This window comes from Kryptolebias marmoratus, linkage group LG23 (assembly GCF_001649575.2).
Source record: "Kryptolebias marmoratus isolate JLee-2015 linkage group LG23, ASM164957v2, whole genome shotgun sequence".
In the NCBI taxonomy this organism is placed as follows: domain Eukaryota; kingdom Metazoa; phylum Chordata; class Actinopteri; order Cyprinodontiformes; family Rivulidae; genus Kryptolebias; species Kryptolebias marmoratus.
Genome location: NC_051452.1, coordinates 13939490 through 13966253, shown reverse-complemented (window position 1 = coordinate 13966253; position 26764 = coordinate 13939490). Strand labels below are relative to the sequence as shown.

General features: G+C 39.6%; 2 protein-coding genes across 15 annotated transcripts in view; both read left to right on the top strand.

Annotated features, from left to right (window-relative positions):
• The window catches only part of LOC108242155 (NACHT, LRR and PYD domains-containing protein 12-like), a 608460-nt gene that overhangs the window by 501705 nt on the left and 79991 nt on the right, over window positions 1-26764 (top strand). For 3 of the 14 annotated variants that reach the window (XM_037973823.1, XM_037973824.1, XM_037973812.1), the window contains one exon: window positions 4376-4422. The exons of 8 other annotated variants lie outside the window; for them this stretch is intronic. In XM_037973823.1, coding sequence (XP_037829751.1) covers window positions 4376-4422 — 47 coding nt within the window. Of the gene's footprint in view, window positions 1-2956; window positions 3131-4375; window positions 4423-4590; window positions 5950-26764 lie in introns of those variants that run through there. 3 more of the 14 variants (XM_025002523.2, XM_037973830.1, XM_037973815.1) reach the window with 3 other exon arrangements.
• LOC108250348 (DELTA-actitoxin-Aeq1c) lies at window positions 15710-19367 on the top strand. The gene is made up of 3 exons (XM_037973850.1): window positions 15710-16150; window positions 18245-18330; window positions 18538-19367. Exons 2-3 carry the CDS (start codon window positions 18257-18259, stop codon window positions 18953-18955), a joined length of 492 nt encoding a protein of 163 aa, XP_037829778.1. The 5' UTR covers window positions 15710-16150; window positions 18245-18256; the 3' UTR covers window positions 18956-19367.

The window sequence follows — 26764 nt, the reverse complement described above, 5'->3', positions numbered from 1 at the left end:
CTTTTTCTCACAGGTTCAGACGAGGCCGGAGTCTCATCAGTGTGAGGCCTCACTGTTCCAGGATGGTGAGTCAGCAAGTTTCCACTATTTTCACCTTTCTCAGCAGTTAAGCTGATGAGAAAGTTATATTTATTTTTGAAAACCAATAAACTCAATCAGTTTCTTAGATTACAAGCATGTCTTAAATACTTGAAAAAAACTGTATGACCTAATTTTCTGCTTTTAAACTCAGACAAGACAGAGGTAGTGATTTTTAGTGATGTGCTGCTCGACACCTCCTGCTCGACACAGTTTCGAGCCAAATGAAGCGGAAGTATCGTGATGCAGTGTTTTGGTGGCTGTGACAACATGTCAAATATCACGTGACCGCTCTTAAACGAGGCCTCCCTCTTTCTGTTGTCTCGAGCTACTTGTGACGCGCAACTCGTCCTGCACTGATTCGCAGGAATCCCGAGTGGGTGGGTCTTGTAGTTATTCTCAAGGCTTTAAAATGAGACTGAATATGCACCCAAACTGTGGGTTTTTGGAATGGTGGACGTGTTTTGAAATAGCGAGATATAATTAGAGAGAGTCTGAAGTTGAGTGGTTGTATGCATGGAGTTGAGTCTGTAAGAGTCTGAGTTTAGACAGTTAGGTTGAGTGATTGTGTGTGATTTTGAATGTATTTAAAAATATTTGTGAGAATGGATAAAAATCTTTGAATGAAAATAATAATTCATGGAATAATAATGATAATTACAGTCCAACAGAACAAGGTGTCACTATTGTTAAAAAAGATCATCTTCCTTTCAGTCTATGAAAACAAAAACAGGCTTCGTTGGAGAACATGAGCTTTAATGAAAATGGTACGAATGAAACACAGACTTGTGATTTAAATAAAGTTATCGATTTTATTCACGTCAACTGTAGTACATAAAAACAACCACGAGATGTCACCATTTTAGGGTGTCTCAAGTGCTTCGACACAATAGGCCATTTTCTGAGCAACTGTCTCAAAGTGGTTCAGTGATTCAGGAAGCCTCGGTTTCACCATCACTAGTGATTTTTGGACCTGAGCATCTTAGCCTTTCACTTCCTCTGGATGGTATCCATTTGGCCTCCAGTTCTTATGTAAATAACCTTGGTGTTATGATTGGTGGAAAAGGAGGCAAACGCAGAGCACAGACTTATGATAAGAAGAAACTAAATTTAAAATAAAGAAATCTATAAACCAGGGGTGGGTAATCCTGGTCCTGCTCCAACACACCTGATTTGAATCAATGGGTGATTAACAGGGTTCTGCAGAACATGAAGAGGTAATTTAACCACTGAATCAGGTGTGTTGGAGCAGAGAAACAAGTAAAACATGCAGGGTAGTAGCCCTCGAGGACCAGGATTGCCCACCCCTGCTATAAACAAAACACTGACAAGGCAGCAAGAAGAAAACTAAATACAAAACAAACTAAATACAAAAACCAAACAGACATGGGCAGGAGACAAGCAGAACCAGACATCAGGGAAATAGACAAACAAACCAGCGAGTAAGTGGAGGAGATGACCGGGTTTTAAAGACGGAGGGTAATTAGGTGAAGTGGGCACAGGTGAGTGATAACGAGGAGTAGGTGGAGATGGGTGCGGCAGGAAAACAAGTGACTGACCGAGGAAAGGTGAATACTGACAGGAAACAAAGACAAAGAATGAGAACTGAACTAAGACCAGACTAAACAAAGATAACTAAATAAAATAAACTCAAACTGAAACATGAATACAATAAAAACAATAAACTGAATACAAAAACACAAAGAAAACCCAAATCCTAACACTTGGTTTTATTTGTCTTTGAACCCCCACATTTATCACATCTAGGCTGGACTATTGTTATTCATTATTATCTTGGTGTCCAAAAAACCCTTTAAAAAGTCTTCAGTTGATCCGAAATGCTGCTGCCAGCATTCTGCTGAGAGTTGGAAGGAGAGATCATATTTCTCCAGTTTTAGCTTCTCTGCATTTGATTCCTGTCAAATTCAAAATAGAATTTAAAATCTTCCTTCTAACATACAAAGCTTTCAACAACCCAGCTCCATCTTATATTAAAGATCTTATTGTTCCATATTTTCCTAACAGAGCACTCCATTCTCGACTGCAGGTTTACCTGTTGTTCCTAGAGTTTCCAAAAGTAGAATAGGAGGCAGAGTTTTCAGTTATCAGGCTCTTCTCTTGTGCAACCAACTTCCAGTTTCTGTCCTTCAGACTGACACCCAGTCTACTTTTAAGACTGTCCTCTTTGATCAATCACATAGTTAAGGTTGGCTTGGGTTCCCTGAGCTATCCCTTAGTTATGCTGCTATAAACTTAGACCGGTTGAGGACAAATTGACCACTTTTTCTCACTCTGCTGCTGTATTTGTTTGATCTACTCTTCATGTTTGTATTTGTAATTATTTCTATCACTGACATGTGTCTTTCATCCTATAGAAACTACACCTGGAACAGTGATTCTGTGTTTGTCTGTATCTTTTACATACCCTCTAACTGTAGCAAGTCGAAGCAGATGGCTGCCCATCCTGAAGCTGGTTCTTCTGGACGTTTCTTCCTGTTAAAAGGGAGTTTTTCTTTTCCATTGTCACCAATGTGCTGCTCAGGATGGGGGACTGTGACAAAGTGAAGATACAGCGCAATCTGCTGGCTTCCTTTAATAGATAACTTTTACTAATTGGCTTTTTTAATGATGTGAGCAGTTTTGTACAGTGTCCTGAGACGACTTTTGTTGTGACTTGGCACTATATAAATAAACTAAATTGAACTGAACAAAAAATAACAAAATCTATCACCAAATTTAATGACTCCCTAATCAGAATAAAATATATTGTTATTTTGTTTATTATTTTTTCTGATCTCCTTCAGGTTGAACTAAATATTGTATGAGAATAAATTTTCATACAAGTCTAATTTGACTTGTGTTTTTTTCCTCTATTCAGGCTTCAGTCCTGTAACCTCTCAGGGAGAACATGTGAGATTTTGTCCTCAGTACTGAGCTCTCAGTCCTGCTGTCTGAGAGAGCTGGATCTGCAGTACAACAAGCTACAGAATTCAGGGGAGAAGTTGCTTTCTGGTGGACTGAAGACTTCAGACTACACACTTGAAGTTTTCAGGTGACAATTCAAATTGTTTCTAATTGTTTCTGACTTGATGAGCATGAGTAGGCATGTGGAAGACTGATTGTGCAGATTTAAATGTTAGAATGTTTAAAAGATATTTATTTTTTAAGGTGGCTTTATATGAAATATGAGTTGTTAGGGTTTTTTTCTGAAGGAGACAGTGGTGGTTCATTTTCCATTTGAAGAAGCAGGGTGGATTTCTGATGGACTAGTCAGAATGAAGGTCACCAAAGATTGACAGGTTGATCAAATACTGTGTTGTGTATGAAGACATTTTGCAACTGGATAGTTGTTAACTTTGTTCTAAACCAAAGAAAGATAATGTTGCTCCACATAACTCATTGCAGAAGTCAGGACAGAATGAGATAAACAAAGATTGTAAAAAATTATCCAGACCTTAAAACAAACTAGATTTTATAATAAATGCAGAAAATGTTGAAATCTTCTCTTTTCCAGAAAAATTAATTGTCGACATGTTAAAGATTCTGCTGTCATGTTTTTTTGTGAGGAACAGTGAATCATTTGATTTGTTCTCATACTGATCCATACTATACCCATCTGTCCTTAAATCCCATTGTAGAGCCACAAATCCAATGAAAGGAGAATTCAAAATGTGCTCTCCAGTTTTCCTGATACATTTCTCTGTTCCATGTGAAAATGTCCAAAGTGACAAATGTGGAGAACATTCTAGCAAAGATGAGAGAATTTCAGGATTGACTCCAAACAACAAGCAGTCACATTAAAGTGGTTTCTTTTCAATGAGAACAAGTAGATGAGTGAAAGTTATCTGATAATCAGCAGGTCACATGAGACAGTAGCTGTGTTTGGACGTAGAAAACAATCTGTGTGCTCGACTGTTCATTGTGTCGTTGTGAATCTCAGCTTTCTGACTCTCTGCCTTTGAAGACAAATTTTTAAGCAGATGAAGTTGCTGCAGCTCATCTTGTCCAGGCAGCAGAGCTGATAGATGGTGAAAAACTGCTTGATCATCCATCAGATTATCAATCAGTTTAAATAACAGTGTAGTCATCCTGCCTGATTCAATGAAGATGAAGTGAAATGAAAAGAATGAGTTCAAACTGTGCCGGAACGTGACAACCACAGGACAGGACTTTAGAGATGCTCCATTCAAATGTAGGATTGTTCATTTCTCCCTGTAGAACAATGTGTGTATGAGAGCCATGTAATGTCCATGTTTGCTGAAAGAGACTGATGCTCTGACCCCCCTCCTCCTTTCAGGGTGGAGCCTGCTGGAGTCCGATGGTTGACACCAGGTCTGAGGAAGTGTAAGTGTCTTTTTCATTTGATTCATGACAACAAAGCAGCAACATTCAACCATCTTCAAACTGTCACATCANCACATCACTCATTCATGAGTCATCATCAAAGTGTCAATAAATGATCAGATGATGGATCAATAACTGCAGCTGGATTGTGTTTGTTCTCTCCATCAGATTCCTGTCAGCTCACAATCGACACAAACACAGTGAGCAGAAACCTCCAACTGTCTGACAACAACAGGAAGGTGACATTTGTGAAAAAAGTTCAGTCATATCCTGATCATCCAGATAGATTTGATGACTGGCCTCAGCTTCTGTGTAAAACTGGTCTGACTGGTCGCTGTTACTGGGAGGTCGAGTGGAGAAGAAGAGTTGATATATCAGTGAGTTACAGAGGAATCAGAAAGAGAGGAGACAGTAAAGACTGTAGGTTTGGATGGAATGATCAATCCTGGAGTTTGGTCTGCTCTGATGATGGTTACTCTGTCTGTCATAAGGAGAGAGAAACATCCATCTCCTCCTCCTCTGTCTCTAACAGAGTAGCAGTGTATGTGGACTGTCCTGCTGGCATTCTGTCCTTCTACAGTGTCTCCTCTGACTCACTGATCCACCTCCACACCTTCAACACCACATTCACTCAAACTCTTTTTCCTGGATTTGGGTTCTGGTCTCCTGGTTCCTCAGTGTTTCTGTGTTGAGTTTGATGTAAAGAGTCTCCTCCGGTCAGAGAAACCCTCTCTCTGTTGAACAGATAGTTCAGTCTGTACACGTCTATCTCTTTCACTCAGAAACACAGATTCAGATTCATGGATTCAGTCTGCTTCTTTTTGAAACTTCTCTTCTTTTTCCAGTCTTTTAAAAATGGAAGCTGGGATTATTGCAGGATCTAGATGTTATTTGTCTGTTTTTTTCTGTCTGGTTCTAGTCAAAGCTTCCCAGTGAATATCAGGATGTCGTGTTTCTCTGAAGCTCACTTCAACTGAGATGATTCAGTTCCTGTCAGCTGCAGTTAGTTTGCTGCACATGAGACAAACTGGGAGATCAGAGAGGAATCACTGAGCTGCAATCAGACAAGATGAATTTACAAACTGCTCTGAGATCTTCACGAATTATTGTCCAATGAACAGAAGTTTGGTGTGCAGCCAGGCTTCATTCTGAGGTTTCTTCTCATTCACTTCCTTTTAAAAATCAGCAAATCACAACCAGACTGAAACTTTTCGGCAATAACATGTATTATAATGTAAAAGGCCTTTTGAGTCATTAGTCAATAATAAACTAATAATTAATAATTTTTCGTACATTAATCACAGATAGACAGGTTCCATCCTCAGGATCTGCAGCTCATTTTGACTTTTTCTCCACTGACAGTAAAGTTCAGAGTTTTTAAAGCTGTTATGTGAAGAATTTATATTATGAGTGGGACTGATGGATTTTTCAGCTGGTTGCTGATTACCTGACTTATTTATTTAGATTTTTGTTTGTTCTGTATTATTTTTATCAGGAACATTTAATAAACCAAACCAATTCAACAAATGTTCAAAATATTTCTTGAAGTTATTGCGAACAGTCAGAAAAGCTTTTTTGTCAGTTTGTCTTTTAGTAAAACATCTCATGAACCAATGGACAGATTTTAATGAAACTCTCAGAAAGTTATCATAAGGTATACATCTACAACTCATTACCTTTTGGAACCAATCAAGATGGTTGCCACAGTCAACTGACCTTAGCAAACACAAAATGGCTACATCTCAGTCAATTCAGGATCAACAAACTAGTACGGAGGTCAAGTTCTGTAGTGGGGTGTCCTCTGGAGCCTGTGGTAGTGATGGGTGAGAGGAGGATGCTAGCTAAGCTGACAGCCATCATGGACAACCCCCGCCACCCTCTGCATGAAACTGTGGGAAGGATGAGCAGCTCCTTCAGCCAGGGACTCAAACATCCTCGCTGCAGGACGGAGTGCTTCCGTAGATCATTCATCCCAACCGCAGTTAGGCTGTATAACACAACATGATGTTATAAGTCACTTGGACACCTCACCTCCACTGCCATCACTTTGCCAACACCCTCCATAAACATTTCATTTATTTACTGTACTGTTATCTGTATATATAGTGTTCATTGATGTATATGTGTGTGGATGTATACTTGGTTAATGTATGTATGTATGTATGTATGTATGTACGTATGTACGTATGTACGTACGTACGTACGTACGTACGTCCACGGGAGGCGTGGCAGGAACAGAGGAAGCTCCCCTGCCCTGTGTTTTTTTTTCCTCCCTGATGTGCCAAAAAAAATTATCTGTTGCTGGCTAGCTACACCTTTTTTAACATCTGAAACAGGCACTGAATGGTAAGCAGGGCCTTTATCAATCAATCAATCAAGTCCATCTTCCCCCAGACTCCTTTTGCTTCCCTGTTTCCTCCTGGGATTGTGTTTAATTGACAGAAAAGGTGAACCATGTGTCAAAGAGGAGAGATGCCTGTCGAAAAACTAAGTTGTGCTTTGCTGCTTTGCCTATGCTGCCTCTGTTGACCTTTCCAATACCAGTTGGTAAGGGCTGCTCTGCTGAGATGATCTGAGCTCATCCCTCAGCCAGGAACCAGGTGGCCATGCTGTGTAAAGGACTAAGGCAAAGGCATGATCCATTCCACACAGCCAGGTGAATGTAGGATGCTGCCCTTAGGCTGCTCCCATATATAAAGAGCTGCTATTACACTTTCACTGATGAGATGATCACCGTCAGCCTACGTTGCAGACCTCAACAAGAGCAGATTGCAAAGTAAAGCACTCTGCTGCCATCGAGAGACGTGTAAAAAAAATCAGGTCTCTCTGTTCATAAACAGGCATACAGGGAACATCAGAAAGCATATGCTTTTTCCCTCAGGAAAGCGTGGTCTCAGTACTATTCCAACATTATCAATAGCTGTCCGGGAAACTCTAAACTGCTCTTTTCTACAATACATCACCTCCTTAATCCCCACAAACAAATCTATGCTGAAGATATGACTCAACAATGCAATCTGTTTCTGTCATTTTTCAAAAACAAAGTAAATTCGATCAGATCTCAGTTTCCTGGTATCTCTGATCTCCGATTGACCTCTACTTCTGTGTCTTTTGGGTTGAACTGCTTTGATGACGTTGCTCAAAACGAGGTAGAGACCTTCCTTTAGGGAATGAAACCCTCTTTCTGTGCACTTGATCCTTTTCCCTCCTCACTTATAAAATCAAATCGCACTGCGATAAGCCCATTAATTACTCAAATTAAAAATAAATCACTGAAATCTGTCCATGTCCCTCTGTCTCTTAAAACTGCCATCATCAAACCCCTTCTAAAAAACCCACTCTGGATCCTGATTCCTTTTCCAAATATCGTCCTATTTCACATCTTCCCTTTTCTTTCTAAAGTGATGGAAAAGGCAGTTGCTGCCCAACTCCAGCGCCACCTTCAAAGAAATTCTCTGTATGACAAATTTCAATCTGGGTTCCGTCCTGCTCTTAGTACTGAGACTGCACTGCTAAGAGTTACAAATGATGTTCTCATGGCTGCTGATACTGGCTGCACTTCCATTCTTGTCCTCCTTGATCTCACTGCTGCATTTGACACTGTGGACCATAACATTCTCCTACATCGTCTGCATGTGGAAGTCGGTCTCGGTGAATCTGTCCTGGATTGGTTTCAATCTTTTCTTTCTAATAGGCTGGAATGTGTCTGCCTTGGCAACTCCAAGTCCCAGGCTGTTAGTGTGTCCTGTGGTGTCCCGCAGGGGTAAGTTCTAGGGCCTATGCTTTTCTCTCTTTACTTGCTGCCTTTAGGTAAAATCATTAATCGGCATAACACTTCATTTCACTGTTATGCAGACGATTTGCAACTTTACATTAGAACGGGATCATCTTCCACTTCACCTCCACTTACTGTGCTAACGTCCTGCCTGGAGGAGATTAAGACTTGGATGAACCATAACTTTCTTCAGTTGAACTGTTCCAAAACCGAGGCCATACTGATCGGAACGCCTCATCAGGTTCAATCCTCAACCCTGACGAGTATTTAATTCTCTGGACAAGACATTCCCTTTTCCTCCGTTGTTACAAACCTTGGAGTTCGAATGGACTCCCATCTCACATTTGAAAATCACATTAAGCACCTGTTTAAAACCTGTTTTTTTCACCTTCGCAATATTTCCGAAATTCATTCATCTCTCTCCCGTTCTGATGCTGAGACCCTCATCCATGCCTTTGTCTCCTCCAGGCTCGACTACTGTAACTTGCTGTTTATTGGAGTCCACAGAAAACACCTTCAGAGGCTTCAGTACATAGAGACTTTTTATTTTTATTTCTTATGTTCTTTTTAGTTGTTTGTATTGTATTGTGCTTGTCATGAATTCAAGTATTTTTGAATTTGTTTTTGGCTTTGGTTCAGCCAAGTTCTGCTCCTTGTTTTTTGTGTTTGTCCTTGCTGCCACGTTAGCCTCTTGTTTTGTTTATTAAAGGGTGGTTTTTTTTTAACTGTGAGTCTGCGTATTAGGTACGCCGCAATCTTTCCACCTCAACCTGACAGTGCTACACACACATAAAACACATGAAATAGTATCTCTGGTGACCAAACAAGGCAGAAACCTTAAAATGTCAACAAAAACCTTGCCCACCACAGAGGTCAGTTGCTTTGGTGAACTGCATACAAACTTGTTGGCTATTTTGACCATACACCCATAACACAAAAATTTGAATTCTCTTCACTTTTCCTAATCACCCCAAGACAGCGCAAAAAATAGTGACAAGCTAGAGGTCACCAAGAAAGGTGCAGCAATGAACCACCCAAAAACATGTCAACTTTTCAAAGGCTCTGGTTGGAGCCTCAGGCTCTGCATGAGTATTTAGTTCCCTGTTCTCTGGCATTTTGAATGTTCTAATTCTCAGCACAATGCTGACAGACCTGTCAGTCCTTCCTCCCCCACATCTTCACTTCCTGTGTAAAGCAGGCATAAGTGCTCTGCACAGCCTCAGTCAGATGAGTTTGGTGCTAAGGTTATGATACAACTGGGTCCAGGTGATACTGTAACTCCAAGACTCAGTTTTTGTTAGTAGAGAGTATATGGATGCAGCTGGGGTTCTCAGAGGTGTCCCTGATCAAATTAAAGCACACAATCAAATTGCAGCAGGCTTGGAATCAATTATTTGGAGTATCACAGTAAATAAAAACTGGATTTTGTCTGTTTTATGCTTGTTACACAAAATAAAAGCAGTGCTTTAATGCCACCAACATTTTCCATGTAGTAATGTCTTATGGGTTAAGCTGAAGTTTTTTGTTTTTTTTACCTGATGTTATTGACTTACTGATTTACATTTATTTTATATATTTTACACTTTGATTGATTAGCTATTATTATCAAAAAGGAGGGATTGCTATGTTAAAATATGTTTAAATATTACTGATGCACTCATTTAACATTTAAGAATGTCTGTATCTGTTTTTAGGTGCTTGTGTAGACTCAGAGAGGAGAATGGTCTATGTTTCTCAGCACAGGGCTGTTGGTCAAGGCCTTAGACACCACAGGGCTGGTTGAAACCAAAATCTGTCTCAGGTGTTGAGTCAGTGGAATGTAAACTTTTGGATCAACCAGCTGCTCGGACACAAGGGGGAAGTCTCAACATGCAATAAATAGATAGACAATCATTCTGTTAGTAAGAGCATTCTGATTATCTCTTCAACAGATGTGTTTGTTCTCCCTTGTGTACAAGGAAATAAATGTTTACTCTGAAGAAGATTCTCAGTCTAAGTCTACATTATCTTTTTCAACAATAACACCCTTAAAGGTCAGTTGCTTGATGAGATGAGAGATAAGATAATTGGAATTAACCGAGAAGACAAGACTCATCCCTGTGGGACACCTGTGTTTAAGACAACAATCAGAGAAGGTTACATTAAAACAGACCTGTTGAGGCCTGTGTCTTAAAAACTCTCTAATCCAAACACCAAGATTGCTGTCTCTTTCTCTCTGTCTCCTGAACCCATTATCATTATCATGTTTATCCTAGCATTTTTCATGTTGGCTGTTAGCGGGCCTTGTATTATTAGTTATTATTATAACTATTAGTTAACCATATTGTACTTTTAATTTAGCATTATCATGTTTCAGTTTATGTTAGCTTACTTAGCCTTCCTGTACATTTAGTTTAGTTTATCTTAGCTCATATTTTAGATATTGTTAGATTGTTAAACTGTTAGATTCCTGATTGTTGTTTGGTTCAGTTTTAACTTTATCATGATTTCATTCAGATTGTCTTGGCTACTATTTTGACTATCTTAGCTCATGTTTAGATATGTTTAGTTTCATGACTTTATTTAGGTTATCTCTTATTTCATTTATATTATACATGATTGATGTTTTTTATTTCTGTATATCTATATTTGATTTTGATGTTTTCCTCTTTATTTGATTCTGTACCTGATTTTTGTTTCTGTGTTGTAAAGCATTTTGAATCGCCTTGCTGAAAAGTGCTATATAAATAATTTTCACTTCACTTCACTTCACTGTTCATATTCAGATCACACATTTGTTTTACAAGAGGATGGGGGTAAATTGTGTTAAAGTCAGATCACAAGTCCTTAAAAAGTATGCGCAAATATCATTAAACTTTTTGACTTGTTTACTAGCTCTGGTCTTTGCTAAATAACACCCAGAGTGTATTTCTTTTCAACAGTAGAGTTTAAACAACCAGGTGCTGTTTATACATTGTGCAAGTGTTTAATAATCCTCGCCATTAGTTTTCCAATGTTTATCAGCCAATCAGAACAGAGGAATCACTGCCACTGATAGGAATCTTACAGTAACAGAAAGAATGAATGACCAGTCAGACAACATATGTTCACAGTGAAAAAATGAAGCTGTGGCTGCACACATTCTGATCACTGACAACAAGTTGCTTCAGGTAAAATGTAGAATTGAATAGAAACTTTGTCCGTTTAATAATGGAAGTTTATCATTCATTCTAGCAAGTCTATGATTGAACAGTCCTAAAATTACACATTTAAAAATCCATAAATTACCTACACTATATTGGCAAAAGTATTTGCTTACCTCTCTTTGCATGCGTATGAACTTGAGTGACATTCCATTCTTAATCCTTGAGGTTTAATATGATGTTGTTCCACCCTGTGCAGCTATAACAGTTTCAACTCTTCTGGGAAGGCTTTCCACAGGTTTAGGAGTGTTTATGGGAATTTTTTACCATTCTTCCAGAAGCACATTTCAACCTTGGAGAGACTCACACGGAGAATTAAAGACAATTAGAGTGTTTTATTGGTTAGAAGTCTTTGGCGCTCGGGCCCCGACAGGAGACGAGTTTGCAGAGAACCGCTGTGAGCTTGAATGATCGAAGTAGGGTGAGAGATTAGAGTAGTCATCCCCCGGGACCCGGACCTGGTGGTGGCGTGGAGGACGAGGAAGGGAAGTCCAGAGGAGTGGTGGAGATCGGGGAGGCGGTGGGATGAGACTTGGCTGGCGAGCAGGAGGAGCCATGGCCGGGGAGCCTTATATCCTGCACCTGGACACGATCTGGCAGCTGGGAGCGAGGATCCATGATGAGTGATGCCGGACAGCTGGGTGAGTCTGCCAGGTTGAAATTACGGCAAGCCTTCACTTGTGAGGTCAGACACTGATGTTGGACAAAAGAACAAGATAACAACAATCTGAGGTGGATGTAAATATTAACACTGTAAATTTTTCATGACATAAATTAGCCAGCCAGGTTTAATGTCAAATTGGAATAATGGTGAACATAAAGGGATATAAATCAAATAAAATGTAAATGTAAAATGTAGCAGGTTTTATTTAAACAACTCACAAACTTGTACAAGCTTGGTTGTTGATTAATAAACAAAAGATGGCTGTGAAACTAAACCTCTGTAATTACAACTGAATTAGAGATTTCCCCATATTCGGGGTCAGGTGATCACACAGACGGTATCTTTCTGTCTCTCCCAAGAATTTGAATTTTGCCATCTGAAAGATATCTAAATTTCATGTTGAAGGAAAAAAAAGACAATTTATTTATCTCTTGTAAACAGCGAAGCTGAAACAAGTAAAGACTTAGATTCCAACAGGGAACATTTTCATCATTCCTGCTTGACAAAAAGCTGATGACTGAATGGCTGAATGACTGAATGACACTAACAATTATGTGGGAGGATTGTTTTTGAAAATCCACACAATTACCTCTGCCACACTAGAAACTCAGGTCCAGGCAGAAATGTGATATCAGAGTTCAATTGATTGCTGACAGGAACAGATAATTATCTCCTCCATCATGCATCTTCTGAGAAATCATTTTAAGCAGCTTACTGAATGTATAGAATGTACAGAATGTACAGAATGTACAGAATTTGCAAGATCTTTGCATAAAGATTTGACAGTAACTATTAAAGCTATCTCTGTTTGTTAGCAAATTATCTCATAAACCACTCAATACATTTTACTGAAACATTCTGAAAGCAATCATTGGATGTAAATCTATAACTTATTACCATTTGGAGTCAACCTAATTCAAGAGGGCTACCACTGCAAAGTGACCCTTGCAAACACAAAAATGACTATAACAGCCAATTTTACAGGCATTGAGCTAACATTTTATTATAGCAGTAGTAATTACCACCACATACTTTCAGTGCTACACATTGGACAACATCTTTGCTGAAAGTTTTGGCGTTAAAATTTAGACACTATGTATCTGTTGGCAAATATCTTTTTGACCATTCAACAGATTTTAGTGAAACTCTCAGAAAGTAATTATTGGATGTACTGTACATCAATAATTGATGAACTTTTGGAGTTAATCCATCTCAAGAGGGCTGCTACAGCTAATTGACCTTAGCCAGCAATAAAAATGGCTATAACTCAGTCAAATTTAGTGATACTGGCGTAGTAGTAGTTAAGAGTCACGTTTTGTAGGATATCATATGAGATTGCACACGTCATTTACAAGGTTTGACCAAAACGGTTATAATTCTATCTCTTCTCATCAAAAGATGATGTTTGTTTTCAAATTCTGGCATGAAAGGTTGCAGGCAATATGTATTCTTTCAAGGCATGCTAGGCCTTTATTTATGCATTTCATTTTTATTTAACACCAATTTGATTTGCACTGGTTGCCCAACATGAGATTGGTACAGCAGGAGTGTATTGAAGTGTCACTCACTAACTATATAAGAGTGTTGCTGTGCTCATTTTCTTATAAGAAACAGGGGAAAATAGGAGAAATATAAAATAGTAACTCTGAAAAATGATTCAGCATTATTGAAATTGTTTAAAGACAGCCATAGTCTGAAAAAAGGAAGCCTGGTATTTCTTGGCCACAGACAAGGAGTGTTTTCTCTCCCGAAGAAGGAAACATCCATCCATTCATCCATTTTCTTTACCCACTTCCCACTTTCCAGGTTGTAGGAAGCTGTTGCGTATCTCCAGCAGGGTGAGAGGCGGGATACACCCTGGACAGGTCGCAAGTCCATCACAAACAAGACAAACAACCATTCACGCTCTCACTCACACCTAGTTACCTGTTTACCTAACATGCATGTTTTTTGGTCTGTGGGAGGAAACGCCAGTACACAGAGAAAACCCACGCATGCTTGAGGAGAACATGCAAACTCCACCCAGAAAGCTTTGTACGTGATCCTGCAACCTTCTGTATAAGCAAATAGACAAAGAAAATTCAAAGAATTCAAAAAATCCAGCTTTACCATACAATAAGAAGCAGCAGCAGCAGCCCTTCACAGTGCCATCAGTGGCATCCAGCTACACTGAGTCGACTTGGATCTGAGAGGAAAACTATCATCTGTCAGTTGTGCTGTGAGTCTTTCTCTGATTTGATACTTTGTTTGTCTCTGAAACTGGAAACAGATGTGTTGCTGCAGTTTATTTCTGACAGAAACTTTGTTGATCCCTGCAGGGAAGCAGCTTAGTGCTGTCACCCATCAAAACAAGAAACAGGTGAGTAAAAGCTAAATAAGTGTGAATAAAGTGTGAAAATTGGATGATGTGATTGATAAACATGTTAGATTGATAACAAGTATAAAGTTCTTCAGTTTCTAATGAAGAATATTACTTTTTTATGTAAACAAGCACCATCTTTAGGCCTGTTTCTGTGTCAAACTCCATTCCTCAGGAGCCGCTCTCCTTCATGTTTTAGATGTGTTCTTATTTTTAAACACATTGTTTAAATGAATGACTTGTGAACATGTTTCTAGAGAACTTGATGATTTGGTGAGGAGGTAATTAAATCTTTTGAATTAAGTGTGTTGGAGCAGAAAAACCTAAAACTTCTAAGACAGTGGAACACCACTGAGTTAGACACTTATCCAGCCTGGTTACTGTCTCTTCTGTTAAAAAGCACCCAGAGTATTTCACTTCAGGACTTGGTATTCATTATTGCTGTGGTTTGATATGTAAAACACTTTTCTTTTTTTTTTTGTATCTATACTGTTTAGACAATAAAACATAAACATAAAGTGTCTACATAAAAGATAAACACTATTAAAATGTTAGGAGAACCACCTCCTGCTCAACACAGTTTCGAGCCAAATGAAGCAGAAGTATCGTAATGCAGTGTTTTGGTGGCTGTGTCAACACGTCCAATATCACGCAACCGCTCCTAAACGAGGCTCGTTCTTTCTGGTGTCTCGAGCTGCTTGTGACACGCAGCTAATCATGCGCTGATTCGCAGGAATCCCGAGTGGGTGGGTCTTGTAGTTATTCTCAAGGCTTTAAAATGAGACTGAATATCCACCCAAACTGGGTTTTTGGAAAGGTGGACGTGTTTTTGTACAAATTTCAAATAGCGGTATATAGTTAAAGAGAGTCTGAAGTTGAGTGGTTGTGTGCATGGATTTGAGTCTGTGAGAGTCTGAGTTTAGACAGGTTGAGTGATTGTGTGTGAATTTAAGGGTATTTAAAAATATTTGTGAGAATGAATAAAAATCTTTGAATGTCACTCAAAGCCTCTTCCTATATGAATCACTATCATGACATCATAGCATAAAGTTATAAGTTCTCAGATAGTATTAAATGAAAATAATTCATGGAATATAAATTAAATTTACAGTCCAACAGAACATGGTGTATCTATTGTTAAAAAAGATCATCTTCCTTTCAGTTTATAAAAACAAAAACAGGTTTTGTTGGAGAGCATGAGCTTTAATGAAAATGGTATGAATAAAACACAGACTCACACAGTTATCAATTTTATTCACATCAATTGTAGTACATAAAAACAACCACCAGATGTCACCATTTTAGGGAGTCTCAAGTGCTTCGACACAATAGGCCATTTTCTGAGCAACTGTCTCAAAGTGGTTCAGAGATTCAGGAAGCCTCGGTTTCACCATCACTAGTTTATATTTTGCGTTTGGCTTTTCCTTACACATACATTTTATCAGGTAATGTTTATATTTTGTTTTTGCCATTTCTTCACACATGCGGTTTTGTCAAGTAATGTTTATATTTTGTTTTGCTTTTTCCTTATACAAGCGTTTGTTCTTTTGACATTTCCTCCTCTTTTTACATCACCATATGTATTTCTTCCTTAATATGCAAATGAGTGACAAGGCTTGGCAAAACCAAACTTGGAACAGACAGACACAAGCAAAGTTTTACTATGTTTATTGAAGCTAATGTTCTAGTAGGAACACAAGTTCTCAGGACGGGACCCTCAGGATGGATAGGAGGGAGCCTCGGAACAGGTAAGTCCACCGAGAGACGCGAGTGGGGAAAGGCTAGGTCTTTCTAGAGGTGGCGTAGGCTAGTGGGAAAGTCCGGGAACAGGCGAGATGTCAGAGCCAGAAGGTCAGAGGAAAGCAGCCAAAACCAGAAGGGTACGAATCAATAGGCATAGTCCAGAGAGGGGAAGCGAGGTCAGTTACCAGTTAGCTGAGTCCCAGAAGGTGTCCGGCAAGTAGCAGGCGAGGACTGAGAGTCATGGTACAGGCAAGGGTTCGTGAACAAGATAGGCATGGACTGTGAGAGAACGCTGGACATTTACTTGGCAAAAATCTTTCAATAATCTGGCACTGTCTGAGAGTAGGTGGTGAGCTTAAGTAGTGGCAGAAACAGGTGGAGATGATAGCAATGATTGCAGTTGCATTGGAAACCGGGGGCGTGGCGAGACTGTGAAAAATTACTGAGACTAGAGCAGAGAGACTGTGGCATGGAAACAGTGGAACTGTGACAATAAGGAGGCTGTCTTCTTGGTCCAGCTTCTCTCCTATTGGTCAATAAACAGGAAGGAGCCGGATCGATTGTTTATGTCTGTGTTTTTGGCCGTTTCAGGAGAACGCCTCATTTGAGAGGAAGTGAAGTCTAGCAGAGATGTCGCAGACAGCTGCAGAAGAGTTAAGGCACGTTGCTAGCTTAACTGACAGCAACACAGTCAGTGATGACTATTTATTGTTTCCCTTTCCAAACCCCCAGACACAGAGGAGGCGCGCTTTAATAAAAACTCACACCCGTGCGATCACTTTTCAGCACGAGACCGTCCGTCAGTTCGGTACGCCTTTACCCACACCTGTAGCTGACATGCTCTGGCGGTGGCCAGTTAGTCGCTTTTTCGCCTCCACCCTAAAATCTGACCACTTTTTCTCCACCTCGGCCCCGGTCCTCTCTGTCCCACTCAGCCTCCTCATTTGCATATTGAGGCAGAAATGCACACGGTAAAGTAAAAAGAGGAGATGAGGAAATGACAACAGAACAAACACTTGTATAAGGAAAAGGCAAAAACAAAATATATATTTCTGCTTTTATTTTTGATTATGTAAGTTCCGGTCCTCTATATTTCCAGCATTTCTTATTTAAACTGCTAGTTCAGTCCTGTAAGGTTCAGCCTACCTGTTTTAACTTTGTTTCTGCTGTAAAGTGTCTCCGAGCTGTAGAGCTCCAAACCGGGCTGTCTTTTACCACTTACTTCTACTAAATTTTGTTTTTAATGGTGGATTTTTTTCCACATTTTTTTTTTTTTTTTGCTTATTTGTTTTTTGTAAATTTTGTTTTTGTCGAACCATGTTCTGATACAAAAAGTATAAGCTCACTTCCTGATGAAGATGCAGGTTTTGATGTCATCAGGTTATTTTCCAGTTTTAGCTTCATATTGGAGATAAACCGGAGGAGGAGGTGAACTGGACAGCAGTTGTCTTACCATATTTTATGTACTATAGGGCGCCCTGGATTATAAGACACACTGTCAAGGAATGTTCCATTTTCAAACTTTTGTCATATATAAAGCGCACCAAACTATAAGGTGCACCATTGTGCATGTGCACCTCCCAATTTTTGTAACTTCGTGCCAAGTGATGATTTCAGTGCTTTAGCAGAGCTGGTTTGCCTGTATCAGTATTTATATGATCACTCTATGAGAGATCACAAAGATAATCAAACGGTTCAAAACTCACAGAAAAATACTGCACCAACGTAAGCGTCAAGTACAAATGCCAACACTGCTTGCTCATGTCCCTGTGCTGTGCGCAACGCTACCAAATGTGATTTTAACTGAGCCTTTTCTGCTGCAACAGGTGCGACTTTGTAGTTTACCAAAGTCATACTAAAACATTACGACTTCTTAAATATATAAGGCGCTCTGCATTATAAGGTGCACTGTCGCTTTTTGAGAAAACTGAAGGCTTTTAAGTGCGCCTTACAGTCCGGAAAATACTGTAGTTTTTCAGACCTCAATAAGATTCAGCTGTAGGAGACCGTGACATCAGGAAGTTAAAACCTCTGTAGAGACCAGTTGTTTTCAGCTCCTGGACTTGGTCTGAAAAGTTTCCATCTCTGTTTCCCTGCAGGTTCAGATAAAAATGTCTCGAACTCACCGTGAGGTCTGTGTGGAACTCAGAAACTTGAGCTCAAACTACATTCTGCACGAGCCTCGGTGAGTTTCCCAATACTTAGAAATTTGTCTACACAAAACCAGGACATCAGAACCAGATCCAGCAGACCTGTTCAGTTGTTCACCTCACAGACAAAACTTAACTGGAGGTTTTGACTCAGCGTGGAGATACAACTTTAATTCTGATGGTCTGTTGATAGATGCAGAGTTTGATGTTGAACTAACAGCTAGGTTTTTGTTTCTGTCCAGCCATCACCTCATTTGTGGAAGATGTCAGGACCCTCTTCCTCCAACTATCCAACCAAAAGAGACTGGCAAAGCTCTTTTCAAGAAGGTACCCGACACAGCCTGCGGCTCTGTGAGTGTCTTCACCTACAGCATCATGGATAAATCCAGCAAGCAGGACTTGGGAAAGCTGGCTGTCATGTTCTCCAATCCCTACGACTTTAACCTTTACTCCAACTGGTATGCTGTGGGAGAGTTAAAGATGCAAAAGTTATGCGATTACAATCTCTACTACGAGATGTACTACTGCAATGAGATCGACTTTGTCCGTGGCAAAGCCAACGGGCGCAGTCTGTCTCATGAAGGCCGTTATGTGACCGTCAAGGCCACCATGTCTGACAGCTGGCAGCCTGTCCTGAAGGTGGATGTTAATAACAAGTAAGACCAGCTGCATCTAGACCTGAGACCAGTTTAACTAGTTTAACCAGTTAAACCAGTGACAACTGCTTTTTCTTCTTCATCTGAGACCAATTTTCCCAGTTCTCCCAGTTCCCAGTTCGTAAAGCTAGCTAACAATTTTTTGATAGAGATCAGCTGGTATTTCTTGGAGTTGATTGTTAATGAGATTTTCAATTTTTCTTTTGAATTTCCTAAAAAAAAGAATGAAATATCAAGTCAACAGCGGAATAAAGATAACTAAATGTCTGTACACTCGTATGTTACTGCTGTCACTAACTCTACAGCTGCAGCTGTGAACATCTGTATAAGCCTGTTCAGCATCAATAAAACTACAAAGTCTTTATTTACTGATTATTTCACTCAGACTGAATGTGAATAAACAGCTGCAGGTTTTATGTCTGATTTTTTATGTCTGGCAAAGTTTTTCAAAATATTAAACAGCTTCTGTTATATGTATATAAAAATATATTTTTTGGCACCCTCCTGCCAAAAAAAAGGAAACCTGCAAGACATAAAGAACTGGTGCCCTGGGTCTCTCCTCTGCACCGATCATAAGATCCTCTCCAAGGCCCTGGCAACGAGGCTGAGAGGGACTATAAAGCAGGTCATCCACCGGGATCAGATGTATTGCATCCCCAGCATGTCCATGGTGGATAACATCTACCTAATTCAAGACGTTTTGGAGGTCTCCTGCTCATTGGGTATAAAACAGCCTTGATTTCATTAGATCAAGATAAGGCATTTGACCCTGTTGAGCACGGCTTCCTCTGGAAAACCATGAGGGGGTTTGGTTTCAGTGATGGTCTCATTGTCATGATCCAGTGCTGTCCAGTAAAATTGAGGGTGTGCTGAAGATCAGTGGTAGTCTGTGTGCTCCTTTTAGGGTGTATATAGGCATTCAGCAGGGCTGTGCGCTCTCGGGGATGCTCTATGCACTCTCCCTGGAACCCCTCCTTCGGAAAATACACTTGCATGTTTATGGTCTGGTTTTACCTGGTTTTATTAGCAATATGGTTTTATCTGCATATGCTGATGATGTTGTTGTTTTTATAAAAGACCAACAGGATGTCAGCATTTTAACCAAGGTCACTGAAAATTTTTCTGTCCTGTCTGCTGCAAGGGTGAACCTCGGGAAAGAGCGAAGCCCTCGCTGTTGGTGAATGGCCTGTTGGACTCCCTGTTCTCCTTAATGGTCTTGTCTGGAAGAAAGATGGTCTCAAATATCTTAGTCTTTAAGTGACATGATTGGTGTCAGAGACTTAAATTGTGAAATACTTTAACCAGCAACACCACCTAGTGGGATAGCCCCAGAACTATCAAACTTTCCAATCTTTACAAAAAGGCTGTGCCAGGTCAGGGCAATAAAAAGAGGTGGATCATTAATCTGAAAATTAATTATTTATTTACACAAAAGTTAAAAAGTAGACCTACGAAAAAAATAGAAACTGGACATAAACAACAGATCACAAACTGCACCAGTTACACAACTTATCTATTGCACACTATCCCTTCAACAGTCAATGGTATATTCAAACCCAATTAATAACTAAACAAAAAAAAACCCTCTCAGGCTCAAATTAAGTTTTAGTAACAGGAAAAATCAGATATTTGGGGAAAATTATTATATGGGGTAGCAATATGCAATTCTGACTTTTTTTTTAGATAAACCTTCACATGCAATGCGTTCTGGGATGTTGCAGATTTGCAACATTTGCCCGGATGGTAAATTAACACTGAAGACTGAATATAATATGAATGCTAACTTTATTTGTATAGAACTTTTCAAAACAATGTTACAAAATGCTTTACAGTGGCAGAATAACAAAAAAAAACAACTTGGTATAGATGAGTAAAAAATGGAAAACAAAAAATGACAATAGTAAAAACAAAATTACAATTGTAAAAACAAAATTAGAAATAACGTTTGATCCCTTTGCAGCAAACAATATGGAGAAGGTGAATGAATGTCACTTTTTCGTGTGATAGTCAAAGAAACAATTTTTGTCCTTTGTAAAGCACAAAAGTACTTTGCACTTCAGGCAGACCATTTATGAGTAGCCAACCTTGCACAGCCTGCATCGTCCGCGTTTATCAGCATGGATGGGAAAATAATCGACTCGGTCTAGTCTGACATCAACCCATGGCGCAACGATCCTCTGAAGTGGAGGTGGAGGTGGGGCAGCTTGAATGGGTTCTGGAGCATCTTCCAGTGATGGGCAAACTCTTTTCCTGCTGTTCAAGTCAGCCTATTTGCCAACCTTGATTAGGGCATCTGCAACTTGAGTACGGAAGTCAAGAAGTGGCATATACTTCTTCTCCTGCTTCTGGGTGAGACGGTAGAGGAGCCAGCCGATGACCAGTGATAGGTCAATCAAGTAGTACAAAATGTGCAGATACCAACGACGTGGGCAGATTTCAATGCGACAGAGAGCTACAAACATCTCTGCCAAGTCTACTCCTCCCATGTTATTGTTGTACACCTTGACAATGTGGGGTCTGTCCACTTCCACATATTCCTTCTTCTCTTTTGACCACCTTCTGCATCTATCAACAGGATCAGGGCCAATGAAGGATGATGCCAGTAACACTGCCTTGTTATCATACCACTTCACGATGACCATTCCACTTGTCATTTTGTATTTCAGTTTATACGCACCACGCCCAGCCTTTGACAGTTCCTTGTCACTTTTGAGGGTGCATCCAAGGAGACGGTTACGATTAATGGTAGCAACTGTTAGAATTCCCATTTTCTTCAGTTCCACAATGAGTTCAGGGGAAGTGAACCAGTTGTAGAAGAAGCACTTGTAGTTTAGTCCTTTTGGAACGTCTGATACGAGACGAAGCAGTACTTCACTGGCAACACCAAGTCCTCGCTCATTGGTCACAGTTCCTTTCCCAGTGTATATTTCAAAGTCATAGACTAGTCCAGTGACCCCTGCACGAGTAAAGACCTTGATTCCCCTATTTTTTTGGCTTGTTTTTTATATACTGTTTCATTCCAATCTTTCCTTTGAAGGGGATCATCTGCTCATCAATGGAATAGTTTTCTTCCGGTTCAACTTTCAAACATTTGACATGGACTTTCTTAAGTACTGGTCGGACCTTGAACAATGGATCGTATCCAGGCTCACCCTTTTGTTTCATATTGTTGTTGTCGTTCATATGGATGTATGTTCACAGATGATCAAATCGCTTACGTCCCATGACTGTTGCAATTAGGTCGTAGCGTGTTGCCGTCTGCCAGTACATATGGTACGATGGCATACGTACTACGGTTATCAAGATGTGTAAACCAATATATTGCTCCATTTCAGAAGGGGTTGTTTTCAGTTCTGGGCCATTCTTCATAACTGTATACAGGTTAGATTGGTGAGAAATATGTTCAAACACGGATTTGTCCATGAACTGACCAAAATACCACTTTGGACTTGGTATTTCATCTGGTGGAGGAGAGAACGCAGGTCCTCTGAATGAAGAGTCTATGTGAGCTGCTGAGGGTTTCCTCTGCCTCCAAGAAAACTCTTTGTTGAGTGGAGCTGGGTCTGGCTGAGGTTCATTGTCATCTGGGACCTCAGTGTCTGCGTGTACATTATGAATTTCAACATCAAGGTAGTTGGGATTAGCTCTTGTTATTGCTGCCAGTGGCTTATCATCATCAAGGCTAGAGTCAGACATGTATGCTTCAGGAGCAAAATCTGGATCATCAATATTATCGTCTAAAATGGATTCTGTGTCAGATAAAGCCCCATCAGGAATGCAAATCATCTCAATGGCTTCCCTGACTGAATAAAGTCTTTGTCGGCCTGCCATGACGCACCGCAAATTCTGCAAAGAGAGTAAAAAGCTTTCAGTTAAAAAAAAGATCTATACTATATCTGCATAAATGTGCCATGGAATTTAGGCTACATCAGTTTTCCTCACTGCACAGTCAATTGAACATTGTATTATGCCATTGCTTTTGATGAAATCTGCCTCTGATAGTTTGTAACTTCACTCCATTTTCCATAGGATATACCCTCAATGACTCCTCAAAGTAATAAGTAAACACTGGCATAGTAAATTAGCCCTAGTATAAACTGTTGCTCAAAATATAGGCAAACTAGCAGATAACACATGTGACACCTATTGGTGCCTGTCCTGCCACACGTTGCAAATCTGCAACATTGAACTAGAGCTGCCCCTGGGGAAAAACCCAGAGGAGATAAAATCTACTAATTGGCATGTACTGTATCTATATACATTCATGATTCATCTTATGCAGTATTGGTTTCAAATTAATTGAGATTGGTAGTGAAACTTACATGAAATTGATGCCTAGGAAATCTGTTTCGGTGAAACCAAGGAGGCATCCATGTTGGAAGAGAGACAGCACTGCCATCTGGTGAGCTAGGGGGAAACTGTTTGTTGCTAATGTGCAACTAAGTCCTGCAGTTTTACTTCTGAGTAAAATAAGGCTCATAAAATATGAATGTGGAGTAATTAGATAATTAGCAATTAGCAGTTGCAAATCTGCAACGCCTGCCTTGAGAGGGTTAATGCAAAACAAATAAAACAGTGCAAACCAAACACTAAGCAAAAATAAACATACAAAGCAAGCATCAATCAATAAGACAGGAACACAAAACATGCAGACAAATGACAAACTAAATCTGTATGCAAAGGAAAAAACAGCATCAGCAAATAAACATGCAGCGAAATTACAAAAAGACTCACCATGAGCAGGTTGAGCCCTTACCTAAATAAAATTAAATTATTAATTGAGTAGATAACAATCCAGTTAAAAACAGCATAAAGCAGCAGAACTGGGACAAAACAAAAGCCCCTTCAGCAGGAGGTGGGGATGGCCTCGACGTAACTGCGCACACCTTGCACCATGTAGCTGCATGTCAGGTGCGCACACCCGAATGCCGCAGGAGGAGGAAGGGAGAAGTCGCAAAAGATTTACGGCCAAGTCCCGCAACAACCCAGGATCTAAAGGCCCGACCACATGCACTCCAGAGAGCAGGAGAGAGCCCACACAACCCAACCGCGGTCCTGAACCCAAGACAGGCATGGTTGCACGAACCAGACTAAAAGTCAGAAAAGGGAAAAACACAATACTAACCTGGATATGATGATGGCAAGCATAGCGTTTGGAGAAGGCACCGCCACAAGCAAAATATTACGGGAGCGCACAACACGCTGTCACCACAAAGCCCTGTAAAAACGGTGTGTGTGAGCACTCATGGTGCACACCTGGCTATAAAGGCTACGTTGATGCCACCCACCACTCACCTTAAAGATGAATCTGCACCGACCTGCCACATTTATTTAGGAAATAAATCTATTGTACAAAAGAACTGGGAAAATATAGAGCAAAAAGTTAAGAATAAGTTGGCAAAGTGGAGATGGCTACACTCCCAAATGTCATATAGGGGCAAGGTGCTGGTTTTAAATTATCTTGTTGCATCACAACTGTGGCACAAGCTCTCTGTTTTAGACCCACCACCAGGTCTGCTAGTAAAAATACAATCAGAAATGGTTGAATTATTCTGGAACGGTTTACATTGGGTCCCACAGTCTGTCTTGTTTTTACCAAGAGAGGAGGGGGGCCAGGACCTTATCCACCTGGCCAGTAGAACTGCTACTTTTCGTATACAGTTTCTCCAGAAGTTCTTTGCAGGACCTCCTGACATTGTCTGGAGGGAGTTGGCCAGCTGTATTCTCAGGCATGTGAATAACCTGGGGTTGGATGCTTCTCTGTTTTTAACTGATTTTAGCCATTTAAAGTTACAAGGGTTGCCTCAGTTTTATCAGGGTGTTTTTAAGTCATGTGCCCATTTTTGGTTAAATTGATCAAAAACGTGTAACTGTAATGGTAGCATTGGCCACTATAGATTAATCTTCAGCCATCCCAATCATTTGAGCAAATTTTACTTGCAAGCAATATAAAAAGAAGAAAGCATCTTGAGATTAAATTTACCATTTTATCAGATCTCAACAACTGAGGGGTCAAATTCTTTCATCACAAGGAGCTCTTATTATTAGAGCTGATTAGACATCCAAAAGTGTATACACACGTCCTAAAGCAATCAAGATTCACTTAGGAATTATCATTACTATTTGTTAATCACATTTTATAATTTTTTTGTTTTACAAAGTAAACAGAAAACAAAACAAGGAAAAAAGAACAAATAGCAGTCTGAGCTTACACTAATAATAATGATCAAAGAAAAAACTAAAATATATCAATGCCAAAAACATTAATACACAATCTCTTTCAGTACTTTTAATAAATCCACCATGCCTCCTCCTTTCTGAATGATATCTTGCAGATCACTGGCAGGTATTCCACTAAAGGTTGCCATATATTCATAAAAGCATCATAATTGCTTGTCAATTTAGCACTAAGCCTCTCTAATGGTAATATTTTAAAACATTCTTTATACCACTGAGTTACAGTAGGAGGTTTTTAATTAATCCAATTCAGTAGTACACATTTTCAGGCAGTAAACAGAAGTTAATTTAACAATATTAATCTGTTTTTATCCATAATTTTATTTACAGGTGATAGGCCCAGGAAATACTGTCCCTGATCTTTACAAATTTTACACTTCAGGATTGCACTTGCTTCTTTTGTTATACACCACTAAAATCTTGATATTATTGGGCAGAACAAATGCATATAGGTACCAGCTGTTGATTTACATTGAAGGCATAATGATGATCTGTTTGGATCCAATTTATTCAAAACATAAAAAGTTCTCTGTTGTCTATGAAGTATCCAAAACTGCATTTCTTTATGCTTATTTCTAAGGAAGAATGAGTGGGTTAACAAAATGCATTATTTTCACAATTGTTCGTCATGTTCTCTATTAAAATCTCTTTCCCAATTCCTGACGAGCTTTTCAACATTATGTTAATTTTTTTTCTTGTATAAGACTGTAGCAATGTCCAATGAACCCTTTTTTGAGCTTATTGTCAATCAAAAAGTTTTCCATTGGTCCCAATTGAACCAGCTCTTGTGTTGTTTTGAGATATAAATTAATAAATTGTCTAATTTGTAAATATGCAAAAAAAAATCTTTTTGTGGAAGCTTATGTTAATCTTGTCCTTGTCCTATCTTAACCACACAATCAGTAGGTATATCCCCTATCACTCTTATATCTGTCGCAAACAATTTGTGAAACACACCACTTTTAAGACCAGGGATGAAATCTTCATTGTTTATAATTGGCGTCAAATAGGAAATTGTGAAATTTTTGCCAAATACCAATTCATGTCCCTCCAAATCTTACCTGATTCTCCACCAATGGACTTTCTACTGATTTAAGAAGTTTCTTTTTATTCGTAATTTGAGCTATTAAAGCAAAAGGGACAGAGTTCCAATGATTCCAATGGTTTCTTTCCCTCCCTTCATATGACTATGGATCCATTCATATGTGAGTCGACTATGACAAGCCCAGTTATAGTGTTTGATATCAGGGAGAGAACGACCACCTTTATCTTTAGGTAACTTTAGAGTTTTTAAGCTCAAGATAGCCTTTTTCCTTTTCCAAATTAATTTTGATAGACTCTGTTCAATTTCTCAGTTATATAAATTGGTAAAATAGAATTACATTTTTAAGGAGAACAGTCTAGAGCAGGGGTCGGCAACCCGCGGCTCTAGAGCCGCATGCGGGCTGTTAGGTCCCTGTATGACCGGTGTCAGAGCTTGGTCCGCATTGCCGGCAGTAAGTCGGACTTGTTTCCGGTGAGAGTTGGACTCCGCCAAGGTTGCCCTTTGTCACTGATTCTGTTCATAACGTTTATG